General features: G+C 45.2%; 1 protein-coding gene across 1 annotated transcript in view; it reads right to left on the minus strand.

Annotated features, from left to right (window-relative positions):
• atrip (ATR interacting protein) overlaps positions 1-10,419 on the minus strand; it is a gene marked incomplete at its 3' end in the record, with an annotated part of 12,109 nt that extends 1,690 nt beyond the window's left edge. Inside the window, exons 1-11 of the mRNA XM_071514333.1 lie at positions 10,377-10,419; positions 7,758-8,049; positions 6,837-6,904; positions 6,515-6,685; positions 4,971-5,086; positions 3,895-4,062; positions 2,847-2,941; positions 2,558-2,645; positions 1,940-2,131; positions 1,534-1,783; positions 274-321 (exon numbers count right to left, since the gene is read on the minus strand). Of these exons, the coding sequence (XP_071370434.1) occupies positions 274-321; positions 1,534-1,783; positions 1,940-2,131; positions 2,558-2,645; positions 2,847-2,941; positions 3,895-4,062; positions 4,971-5,086; positions 6,515-6,685; positions 6,837-6,904; positions 7,758-8,025 (1,464 nt within the window). The remainder of the gene's footprint in view (positions 1-273; positions 322-1,533; positions 1,784-1,939; positions 2,132-2,557; positions 2,646-2,846; positions 2,942-3,894; positions 4,063-4,970; positions 5,087-6,514; positions 6,686-6,836; positions 6,905-7,757; positions 8,050-10,376) is intronic.
• Between the last annotated feature and the right edge of the window lie 635 nt (positions 10,420-11,054).

Genomic DNA, 11,054 nt, shown 5'->3' on the forward strand with positions numbered 1-11,054 from the left:
AAAACATCTTTGTTTGGTACAGATCCCCGCAAAAATCACACCATAATCATTTTAATACGTTTTTCAATGAAAATGAGAATCATGATGTAAAAATGATCATTCCCTCTAATATCGCAAATCATATCGCAATTGCAATATCAGTCAAAATAATCGCAATTAGATGATATTTTTTCAAACTCATTCAGCCCTAGAGAGCGGGCGGAGCTGGGAAGGGAAATAAAGTTCAATAGAGTTTAACAAAGCAGTGGAGATGCAGTCAGTTGCTGTCAGTACCTGGTCGTCTGTGAGCCGCTCCTCCTCTGACAGCACCGCCTCCACCGCCTGGGAGAGGTCAGAGGTCAGAGGTCAGAGGTTAGAGGTCAGAGGTCAGAGGTCAGAAAACACTTAGCATTAGTGCTGCTATCTGTACATGAACTCTGACATTATTTAGACAAAATCACATGAAGCTGCACCGATCCTGTGAGGAACAGACAGCAGGATCCAGGAGGCTTGGGCGATATCCACGATTTAATATCACGATACTGTCCGGCCAAAATATCGTGATATATTATCGGGGGGGGGGGGGGGGGTATTTTGTTTTATCTCTTCCAAATTACATCTAATTTATAGGCTGTTAATAATAATGATAATTATTACCAGCAGCCTATAAATTTGATCGTACTATTCAAGTATTGAAGGAAACTCACGGAAAATATCCGCAATATTCACGAAATATCGCGATACTCGATAATATCGAATATCGCTCCAAGCCGAGGATCCAAAGAAACACAGAATATAAACAAGGACAGAGCAGATCAGTAAGAAGTAGAACTGAACAGTATGAAACGAGTCGAGTCAAATGAATCAACAATATGCATCAGCACTGATATGTTCAGCCGGGCCTCCGGACGGGCCCTCCGGACCGGCCCCTCCGGACCGGGCCCTCCGGACCGGCCCTCCGGACCGGGCCCACCTCCCGGCTCGCATCTAAAGCTGACCGGGGGTCTGGGCTCTAAACTCTGGAACGTCCTGCCTGAGAATCTCAGACTAGCAAACTCTGTGTTTTCTTTAAGTCTCTCCTCAAAACACATTTTTATGTAAAGGCTTTCTTACTATGATTTTTATTTCTTAGTTATGTTTTACTTTTATTCCTTGTGTCTTCGCTCTATTTTTTTACTCCATTGATCTTGTTGCTGTAGCCGTTTTTATAATGATTTTCATTTCATTTTATTTACTTCTGCTTACTTTTTACTCTTTGTTGTTTTTCTGTTTTTCTAGTGTTTTTATTCCATGCTTTTATTTATTGTAAAGCACTTTGTAACAATTGTTTTGAAAGGTGCTATATAAATAAAGTTTATTATTATATTATTATTATTATTATTACAACAATGGTGTTAATATTAGTTTTCATAGTGGCGGGTTGTGCTCTTACCCATTTTTTCCCTTTTCTCTCCTCATTTCTTTTCTGACTGCAGTTTCTGTCTCAGGTGTATTTGTGTGTTTTGATCTTATCAATAAAACAAGATGATTGTTATTGTATTAAATCAGTCTGACCTCATCACTGTGGGCCAGCAGCAGGTAGAGGAGCCTGAGAGCAGCCAGGCCCGTCTCCTCCAGACTGAACCCGGCCTCCTCCGGCCCCCCCACCGCTCCAGCACCGCTCCACCCGGCTGGTCCGGACCGACCGGGACCGGAGCCGGAGCCGGGACCGGAGCCGGCGGGGCGGAGGGAGTCGAGCGCCTGGCAGAGCCGGGTCAGGTGGAAATCGAGCAGAGGCAGGAGGAGGACGGCTCCGGGACACGACCTACACACACACACACACACACACACACACACACACACACACACACACACACACACACACACACACACACACACACACACAGAATTCAACGACAGTTGGGTTCACAGTATTCAGGGAGTATTGATTATGAGCAGTATAATCAGTACTAACTGACACCTGTACCTGTTGCTCCTGGTCCCAGCAGCAGGCCGGTTCTGGTTCTGGTTCGGGTTCTGGCTCAGCAGGTTGAGTCCAGTCACTGCCAGACTCTGGATCGGACTCAGACCAGATCCGGTTCCACTGGTTCTGCTGCTGGTTCTGTCACTGTGGAGCAGGAAGCCAGAGGAGCTGCTGGAGCCTGCTGACAGACTGCTGGAGGAGACAACAACAACAACATGACACAACAACAACAACAACAACAACATGACACAACAACAACAAAACAACAACAACATGACACAACAACAACAAAACAACAACAACATGACACAACAACAACAAAACAACAACAACATGACACAACAACAACAAAACAACAACAACATGACACAACAACAACAAAACAACAACAACATGACACAACAACACCAAAACAACAACAACACAACAACAACAACAACAACACAACAACAACAACATGACACAACAACAACAACAACACAACAACAACAACATGACACAACAACAACAACAAAACAACAACAACAACACAACAACAACAACATGACACCCCCCCCCCACACACACACACACACACACACACACACACACACACAGGTGAACCCGTTGTGTTACCTGTCAGGACTCATGGACAGCAGGTGGCAGAGGCCGAGGCTGCTGGGAGACAGAGGCTGCTGCAGCAACACAGCCAGCAGGACGCCACCTGGTGGACAGCACAGGAACAACAGGGGTCAGAGGTCAGAGGTCAGAGAGACCGTCCCACAGCTTTTTATCCCCCCCCCCCCTGTCCTTGTTCAGCCTGCTGCCATTTGTCTTTACAGAGACACTTCACACTGTTATTTGTTCATGAAGCTGATTGGGTTGATTCTCTTAGACCCATCTGACATGAAGGTGAGAACCGGACCGACCTCTGTGCTGTCGTGTCGAGGTCTGATGGACAGGAAGGGGTCGGGGCGGGGCACTTCCTGTTTGTCACTGGATCTGCTGCTGGACGCCCCTCTGTCTGCTGCACACACACACACACACACACACACACACACACACACACACACACACACACACACAAACTGTAACCTCCATCACCGTAACCTTCATCACCGTAACCTTCATCATTTTAACCTCATCACCGTAACCTTCATCACCGTAACCTTCATCATTTTAACCTTCATCACCGTAACCTTCATCACCGTAACCTTCATCACTGTAACCTCCATCATTTTAACCTTCATCACCGTAACCTTCATCATTTTAACCTTCATCACCGTAACCTTCATCACCGTAACCTCCATCATTTTAACCTTCATCACCGTAACCTTCATCACCGTAACCTCCATCATTTTAACCTTCATCACCGTAACCTTCATCATTTTAACCTTCATCACCGTAACCTTCATCACCGTAACCTTCATCATTTTAACCTTCATCACCGTAACCTTCATCACCGTAACCTTCATCACCGTAACCTCCATCATTTTAACCTTCATCACCGTAACCTTCATCATTTTAACCTTCATCACTGTAACCTTCATCACCGTAACCTTCATCACCGTAACCTCCATCATTTTAACCTTCATCACCGTAACCTTCATCACCGTAACCTCCATCACCGTAACCTCCATCATTTTAACCTTCATCACCATAACCTTCATCACCGTAACCTCCATCACCGTAACCTCCATCATTTTAACCTTCATCACCATAACCTTCATCACCGTAACCTTCATCACCGTAACCTTCATCACCGTAACCTTCATCATTTTAACCTTCATCACCGTAACCTTCATCACCGTAACCTTCATCATTTTAACCTTCATCACCGTAACCTTCATCACCGTAACCTTCATCATTTTAACCTTCATCACCGTAACCTTCATCACCGTAACCTTCATCACCGTAACCTTCATCACCGTAACCTTCATCATTTTAACCTTCATACCCGTAACCTTCATCACTGTAACTCACCGTCTCTCCGGCTCGACCCCGGTGTTTTCACCGGGGTCGTTCTGGACGGCAGCTGGGCGCCAAACGTCTCCTTGGTGATGAACCCACTTCCTGTCGGAGAGGAAGAGCCGCTGCCGCTCCCATGATGCAACTGGGCGACACAGCTCAGCACTCTGGGACTGAGGGTTAGAGCGAACGGCCGAGCAGATTACAACAGAGATGACAAACAACATCATCACATCATGTTTTGATGTAATGATGCAATTCACCATTTGAAACATATGTGTCAATCATCTGTGAGCATTCCAGGATCACAGGAGTATTTGTTTCAAATATTGTCTGGGTGCTGTGACCTCTGACCTTTGACCTAATGTTGCTGATTTAGAATCTGAAGCTGATTCTACTGCTGACCTCAGCAGAGTCACAGAAATTGTATTCAAACCACAGAACCTGAATGGACAGAACCAGAACAGTTCTTCCACTGTTTGTCATGGAATTTGGCTGCTGCAGCATAAAAGGGCGACTATGGAATTTTAAGTGTTGGTTGCTATGGCGACAACACAGTCTGGACATTAAGGCTGTACAGTCTGTCTCACTGTGAGAATTGAGCAGATGAGTCTGTTAGCAAACTGTCAAAACTCAACCGGAAGCTAACGTTAGCGACGAGGCTAACGTAGCTTCATCACAGACTGGACTTCTCTCTCTAGCTCTTCTAGTCAACATTAGCATGTTAGCATTAGCATGTTAGCTAACCATGGCAGCAAGGAGACAGAGAAGCTGCTTTGGTTCTTGCTGTCAAACCTCTCAGCTCAGTGACTTGCTGCGAGTCGCTTTATACAGAAGCTAGTCCAACGGGTCACAGCAAGATGGCCGCCGCTCAGACCGTCCAGGAACATTGATTTGAATAGAATGAGGAGTGACACATCTCTCTTTAAAGCCAAAGCTAAGGCTAGCTATCAGCGTTACCACACTCAGCGTTACCACACTCAGAGTTTCATGGTGTGGTGTTGGGAGAAGACGTGACACCGGTCAGGTCAGACATCACAGAGGCCTCAGCTCTCCTGGAGGCTCAGGAACGAGCACCAACCTGTTTCTGGGCAGAGGAGACGCCGTCCTGCTGCCTCTGTCTGCGCTGTGCAGCTTCGTCTTCATCTCGTTGATCTCTGCTTCCTTAAAGTGAAGCTCTGACTGCAGAGACTGGACCTGCACACACACACACACACACACACACACACACACACACAACACACACACAACATGACACAACACACAGCACAGCGTCACACAGCTGCTCTGTCATGATGGGTCGTAGCTGTAACGGCTGAGACACACGGGACAGGGACGCGAGGGGCGGAGGGTTTTACCTGCTACACAGACTCTTTGTAGCTTGTTGCTGCCACATAGATGATGGGATTCACTGTTTTTTGAGTTCTGCCAGGTGACAGCCTAATGCAGCTGGTTCTGCAGGTTTGGAAGTGTAGGCGATCTTAACTGGTACTGAATTAATTAACTAGATGGTTTTAACTACAGGATCATGGATACACATTGATTTGATTGATTTATTTTAATGTGCAATGTAAAAACACCCACAGGTCACTCTGCTGTGTCACATGGCCTCTGGTACAATGAGGTATTTATTTTAATCATTTTTAAACAGATTGTACTCGTTGTTTACACAGTTCTGTGGAGTTTTTACCTGTTTGAGCGGCGTGTAGCCGGGCGTAGAGGGGAAGACAGACCAGACGCACAAAAATAGAGAAGAGCCGCGTGAAGCGGCTTCAGCCGATTATAACGGACGCCGCAGAGCGTCCCTGTCCCGGGTCTCAGCCGCAAGAAATGAGACCGATGGACCTGGAGGATTCTGCTTTGCTGACTGGTTGGAACAGTTCATACTGCCACCAGAGCTGTCTGACACACTTCTGCTTCACTACTGCTGGGAGCATCAGTGCATAAAAAGTCTATCAAAGTGACTCTTCCCTCTTGTCTCTCTGTCTGTTGTCTCTCTGTCTGTTGTCTGTCTGTCTGTCTGTTGTCTCTCTGTTGTCTGTCTGTCTGTTGTCTGTCTGTCTGTCTGTTGTCTCTCTGTTGTCTGTCTGTCTGTTGTCTGTCTGTCTGTCTGTTGTCTCTCTGTCTGTTGTCTCTCTGTCTGTTGTCTCTCTGTCTGTTGTCTCTCTGTCTGTTGTCTGTCTGTCTGTTGTCTGTCTCTCTGTCTGTCTGTCTGTCTGTTGTCTCTCTGTCTGTTGTCTCTCTGTCTGTTGTCTGTCTGTCTGTTGTCTCTCTGTTGTCTGTCTGTCTCTCTGTTTGTCTGTCTGTCTGTCTCTCTGTTGTCTGTCTGTCTGTCTGTCTGTCTGTCTCTCTGTTGTCTGTCTGTCTGTCTGTCTGTCTCTCTGTTGTCTGTCTGTCTGTCTGTCTCTCTGTTGTCTGTCTGTCTGTCTGTCTGTCTGTCTCTCTGTTGTCTGTCTGTCTGTCTGTCTCTCAGTTGTCTGTCTCTCTGTCTGTTGTCTGTCTGTTGTCTGTCTGTCTGTCAGTGAGTCTTCTCCAGCTCCTCACAGCTGATAATGTGTTTTATGTGAACAGACTGAAGCGGTCCAGACAGACAGGAGGGAGGGAAGCCATCTTGGATCCTCCTACCTTCCTGCTCAGCTCCTTCTCCCTGTCGCTCTGCTCCCTCTGCCTGTCTGCCTGCAGCAGGAGGCGCGCCTGTCTCTGCGCCTCCTTCTCCTGCTGCGCCGCCTGCAGAGAGTCCCGCAGCACCCGGATCTCCCCGCTCCTCAGCACCATCTGCTCCTCCACCTGCTGCAGCTGCACACACACACACACACACACACACACACACACACACACACACACACACACACACACACACACACACAGCTGTTAGGTTTGTATCCAAACTCCTTCCAGCAGTGTGACTGGATGTCTCCCCCGCCCCCCCCCCCCCCGGCAGCCTCACCTTCCTCTTCAGCTCTGCATGCTGAGCCTCCAGCAGGCTGTAGTCCGACCTGAGCTGCTGTCCATTACCTGGAGACAGAAAACATAAGAATCATAATAATAATAATAATAATCTGCATCAGGAGTCTGTGAGCCTGTTCAGGACCGGTAGAGACATTACTATCATTTCTTGGGCTGGAACTACGGCTGAACAATTAATCTAAATTTTATTGAAATCTCAATATGGCCGACTGCAGTTTTCAAATCACAGGAGGCGCAATATTTGTTAAAGGTGAAATGTGTCAAAATATCATTTTAAAGTAAATATTGTGGTGCTGCAGAGATGTCCTGGCCTACACATCATATTCTACAGACTGAAGAAAACATCTTTGTTTGGTACAGATCCCCGCAAAAATCACACCATAATCATTTTAATACGTTTTTCAATGAAAATGAGAATAATGATGTAAAAATTATCATTCCCTCTAATATCGCAAATCATATCGCAATTGCAATATCAGTCAAAATAATCGCAATTAGATATTTTTTCAAAATCGTTCAGCCCTAGCTGGAACTAATGATTATTTTCATTACCAATTAATCATTTAGTCTGTAAAATATCTAAAATAAAGACACACGTCCATCACAGTTCAAAGTGATTCTTCAGGTTTCTTCCTCAGTCTGACCTGCTGAACTGAAGCTACTCTTCAGTTCAGCAAAACTCCAACACACCGAGCAGTTTGTAGTTCAGTTCAGTTCAGTTCAGCTCAGCGGACAAATCGATTCTAAAAGGTGAAATTTGACAGAAATCAAAGCTGCTTGGTGCGTTGGATTTCTCAGTCTGTTGGACCAGGCGGACGGAGCCGAAGCTGCCAGACCTCTGACTCCGGTTTTGAGTCGTTCTCTCTCATATCAGCCGCCGCCGCGACGAGGCTGAACTCACCGACGCTCTGTCTGCTCGCTATCCCAGAAGCCCCTCTGCCGCCGCCGTGCCCGCGGGCTCTGAGCGACGGGAGGGGTCTCTCGGGTCCGTCGGGTCTGTCGGGTCCCGGCCGGGCCGAGCCGCCCGCCGCGGCGGCCTGCGAGGCAATGATGTCGATCTCGTCCAGGTCGTCCTGCGTGAAGTCTTCCTCGTCTCCGAACGGGTCGTTAAACGCCGCGACTACTTCCCGGTTCGGGCCTCTGAGGCGCTTGGTGGGGGGGCAGGCCATGGTGCGGACGAGGGAGAGGAAGATCTGGGAGGAAGACGACAGACAGGTGAGGGAGGTGACGTGCTGTGGCGGCTCTGACCTTTGACCTCCTTTCTGTTGGTCGCTTGTAATGTTGCTGATCCAGGAAGTTTATTCTGCTGCTGAGATCAGTGGAGTCAAATAAAATGACTACAATGTAAAATGAAAGTTCTATTTCCAAAGGAGCAGAAGGTTTCCTTTATATATTTTGAGTGTTCACTGCTTCCTTTATTAGAATTCTTGGAAAAATACAAACGTTCTCTACCAGAGAACCTCAGACAGAACCTCGACTTTTTAATAATTATGTTCTGGGGCCAGTTGCATAAAGATAGACCTAGTCTTAGACTTAAATGTGGCCTTAACTTGCTTTAGACACCTACAGTATATTTACCTGTTCCTGCTACTTCTTGGTTGTTGTAGATCTCTAATGGTTTCTTTCTGTCTCTAAAGACTCTCTCTCTTCTTCAGGCTCTTTCCAAACACCAGAGATTTGTCATCTTTTATGAAACAGCTTCAGTATTTAAACGTCAAAGTTATTAACTCAAGATTAGCCGGGGGGAAGGTGGATAACTTTCCTACCTCAAAATAAGTCAGTCGTAATATGTAACAGACAGTCTTAATTAGACTAGTCCAACCTGAGAACCTAAGACCAGTCTAAGGCTTAGACTAGTCTTAAACTAGCTTTATGCAACTGGCCCCTGGACCCAAACAGTTTGTCAGTTTATTTGACAACTGTCAGAATCACTGGCTGTGATCAGGATCACAGGTCAGGATGTAGGAACTCTGTTTGGCCCGCCGGTGTGTTTCTCTGAAGTGGATCATGTGACTTCTGCCTGCTCCATGTGGGCTTCCATGTCAGCAGAGTGTTAGTCTATGTGGTCAACATGAGATGAGCAAAGTAAGACTGCACTTCCTGCCTGTTTGATACGGCCCTACTTCCTGAATACCAACGCATCTCAACAATCTGACACTGGGGCGTTACAGACAATATAACAGAACATCGAAAACCTATAATATGAGAACTTTTACTGTGTCGTCAGTGGTGGAAGAAGTACTCTGATCCTTTACTTCAGTAAAAGTACCAGTACAGCAATGTAAAAATACTACATTACAAGTAAAAGTCCTGCATGAAAAATCCTACTCAAGTAAAAGTACATAAGTATTAGCAGCAAAATGTAGTTAAAGTATTAAAGTAAAAGTAGTGGTTTGGTCCCTCTGACTGATATTTTATTATATATGACATCATTAGATTATTAATACTGAAGCATCAGTGTGTAAGCAGCATGTTACTGTTGTAGCTGCTGGAGGTGGAGCTAGTTTGAACTACTTTATATACAGTTAGCTAGTTTAGTCCGGTGGTTCCCGACCCAGGGGTCGGGCCCCTCCAAAGGGTCACCGGATAAATCTGAGGGGTCGTGAGATGATTAATGGGAGAGGAAAGAAGAAAAAACAAAGTTCTGATACACAAATCTGTTTTCAGTTTTTGGACTTTTTCTCTAATCTTTGATTTTTGCTGAAATATTGGATCATTTGAACATTTATTGAAATGAAACCATGTGAGGTTTAGAGGGAAAAATCACTATTTGGTGGAGCTGTTAACAACTCATAGACATCTGAAATGTGACCCGACTACACACTGCTTTTTGTAAGACGTCAAAAGCCAAAAAGGTTGGAAACCACTGGTTTCATCTTTAACAATGTGTTGTATTTTAAAAGCTTGTTATATTATCCATTGTGTCAAATCTCCATCTGAAAAGTAACTAAAGCTGTCAAATAAATGTAGTGGAGTAGAAAGTACAATATTTCCCTCTGAAATGTAGTGGAGTGGAAGTATAAAGTAGCATCAAATGGAAATACTCAAGTAAAGTACAAGTATCTCAAAATTGTACTTAAATACAGTACTCGAGTAAATGTAAATGTACTTCCTTTCCACCACTGTGTATCGTTAATGTATTATGACCCTGAACATGGTGCAGGAGAATGAGCAGCAAACTTCAGCGTCCTGCTAACCTGCATCACCATGCATGCTAACCGAGCTAGCACGGCAGCTAACTTCAAAACAAGCCGGGTCACTTCTTCCTCACCTCTTCATTTCCTACCAAACCTCTTCATTCTGCCACTCTGCTTCACTCCTGGCACAGTTAGCGTTAGCTGTTAGCTACAGTATCGTTAGCTGGCTAGCTGTAAAGTGAATGTGAAGTTAGCTAGCTGAGCAAAACACAGAATCTACCGTCAGTCCAGACTTCATGAAATGGACGTTTGCGCTGTTTCATAACTTCATTTCAGATAATAACTAACAGTAACTTAAAGAGTAAAATATGCTAAATATTTACCAGTAAACAGCAGTGAATTTTAAGGTTAATGAGTGTTATCCAGCCCGCTCATTGACTCGGACTGACAGTCTGACCAATCAGAACGCTGGACTGAGAGCTGTACGGCTCCCTGTTCGGAACAAAATACACGGAAGGCGATCGGTTGTGTTTTGCCGCTTTTGAGACTTCACCTGTTGAATACTGTTCTGTTACATCATCACACGGCCATCTAGACAGGAAAATAACACGTGATTGTTATAACTGAACAGGTGGATATGTAAAGTGCCTTATTAGTAGGAAATGCATGTGACATCATGGGAATACTATGAATAGATGCTTACTGACAACTCCGTTTACTTGAACATTAAAGTGGATGCTGAAGTTAGTACCGTCAGTGACGTCATTGTGGCTGCAGGAATGTAATTGGTTTCCATGGTAACGGATCAGCTGCACCAATGGAAACCAACAGATTCTTCAGCTGTCAATCACCAGACTGCTGTTAGTTTTACTCAGAGAAACAAGATAAAACATACCAGTACTACTACCACTACAACAACTACTACTGCTAGTACTACTGCTACTACTAATACTGCTACTGCTACAATTACAACAACTATACTCAGTGGAGGAAGAAGTACTGAGATCTTTTACTTCAGTAAAAGTAGCAATACAACAATATAAAGATACTCCATTACAAGT

The sequence above is a fragment of the Centroberyx affinis genome, unplaced genomic scaffold, assembly GCF_046629955.1.
Source record: "Centroberyx affinis isolate AG114_WGS23_722 - 3 ecotype Tasmania unplaced genomic scaffold, CSIRO-AGI_Caff_v1 ptg008507l_1, whole genome shotgun sequence".
NCBI lineage: Eukaryota > Metazoa > Chordata > Actinopteri > Beryciformes > Berycidae > Centroberyx > Centroberyx affinis.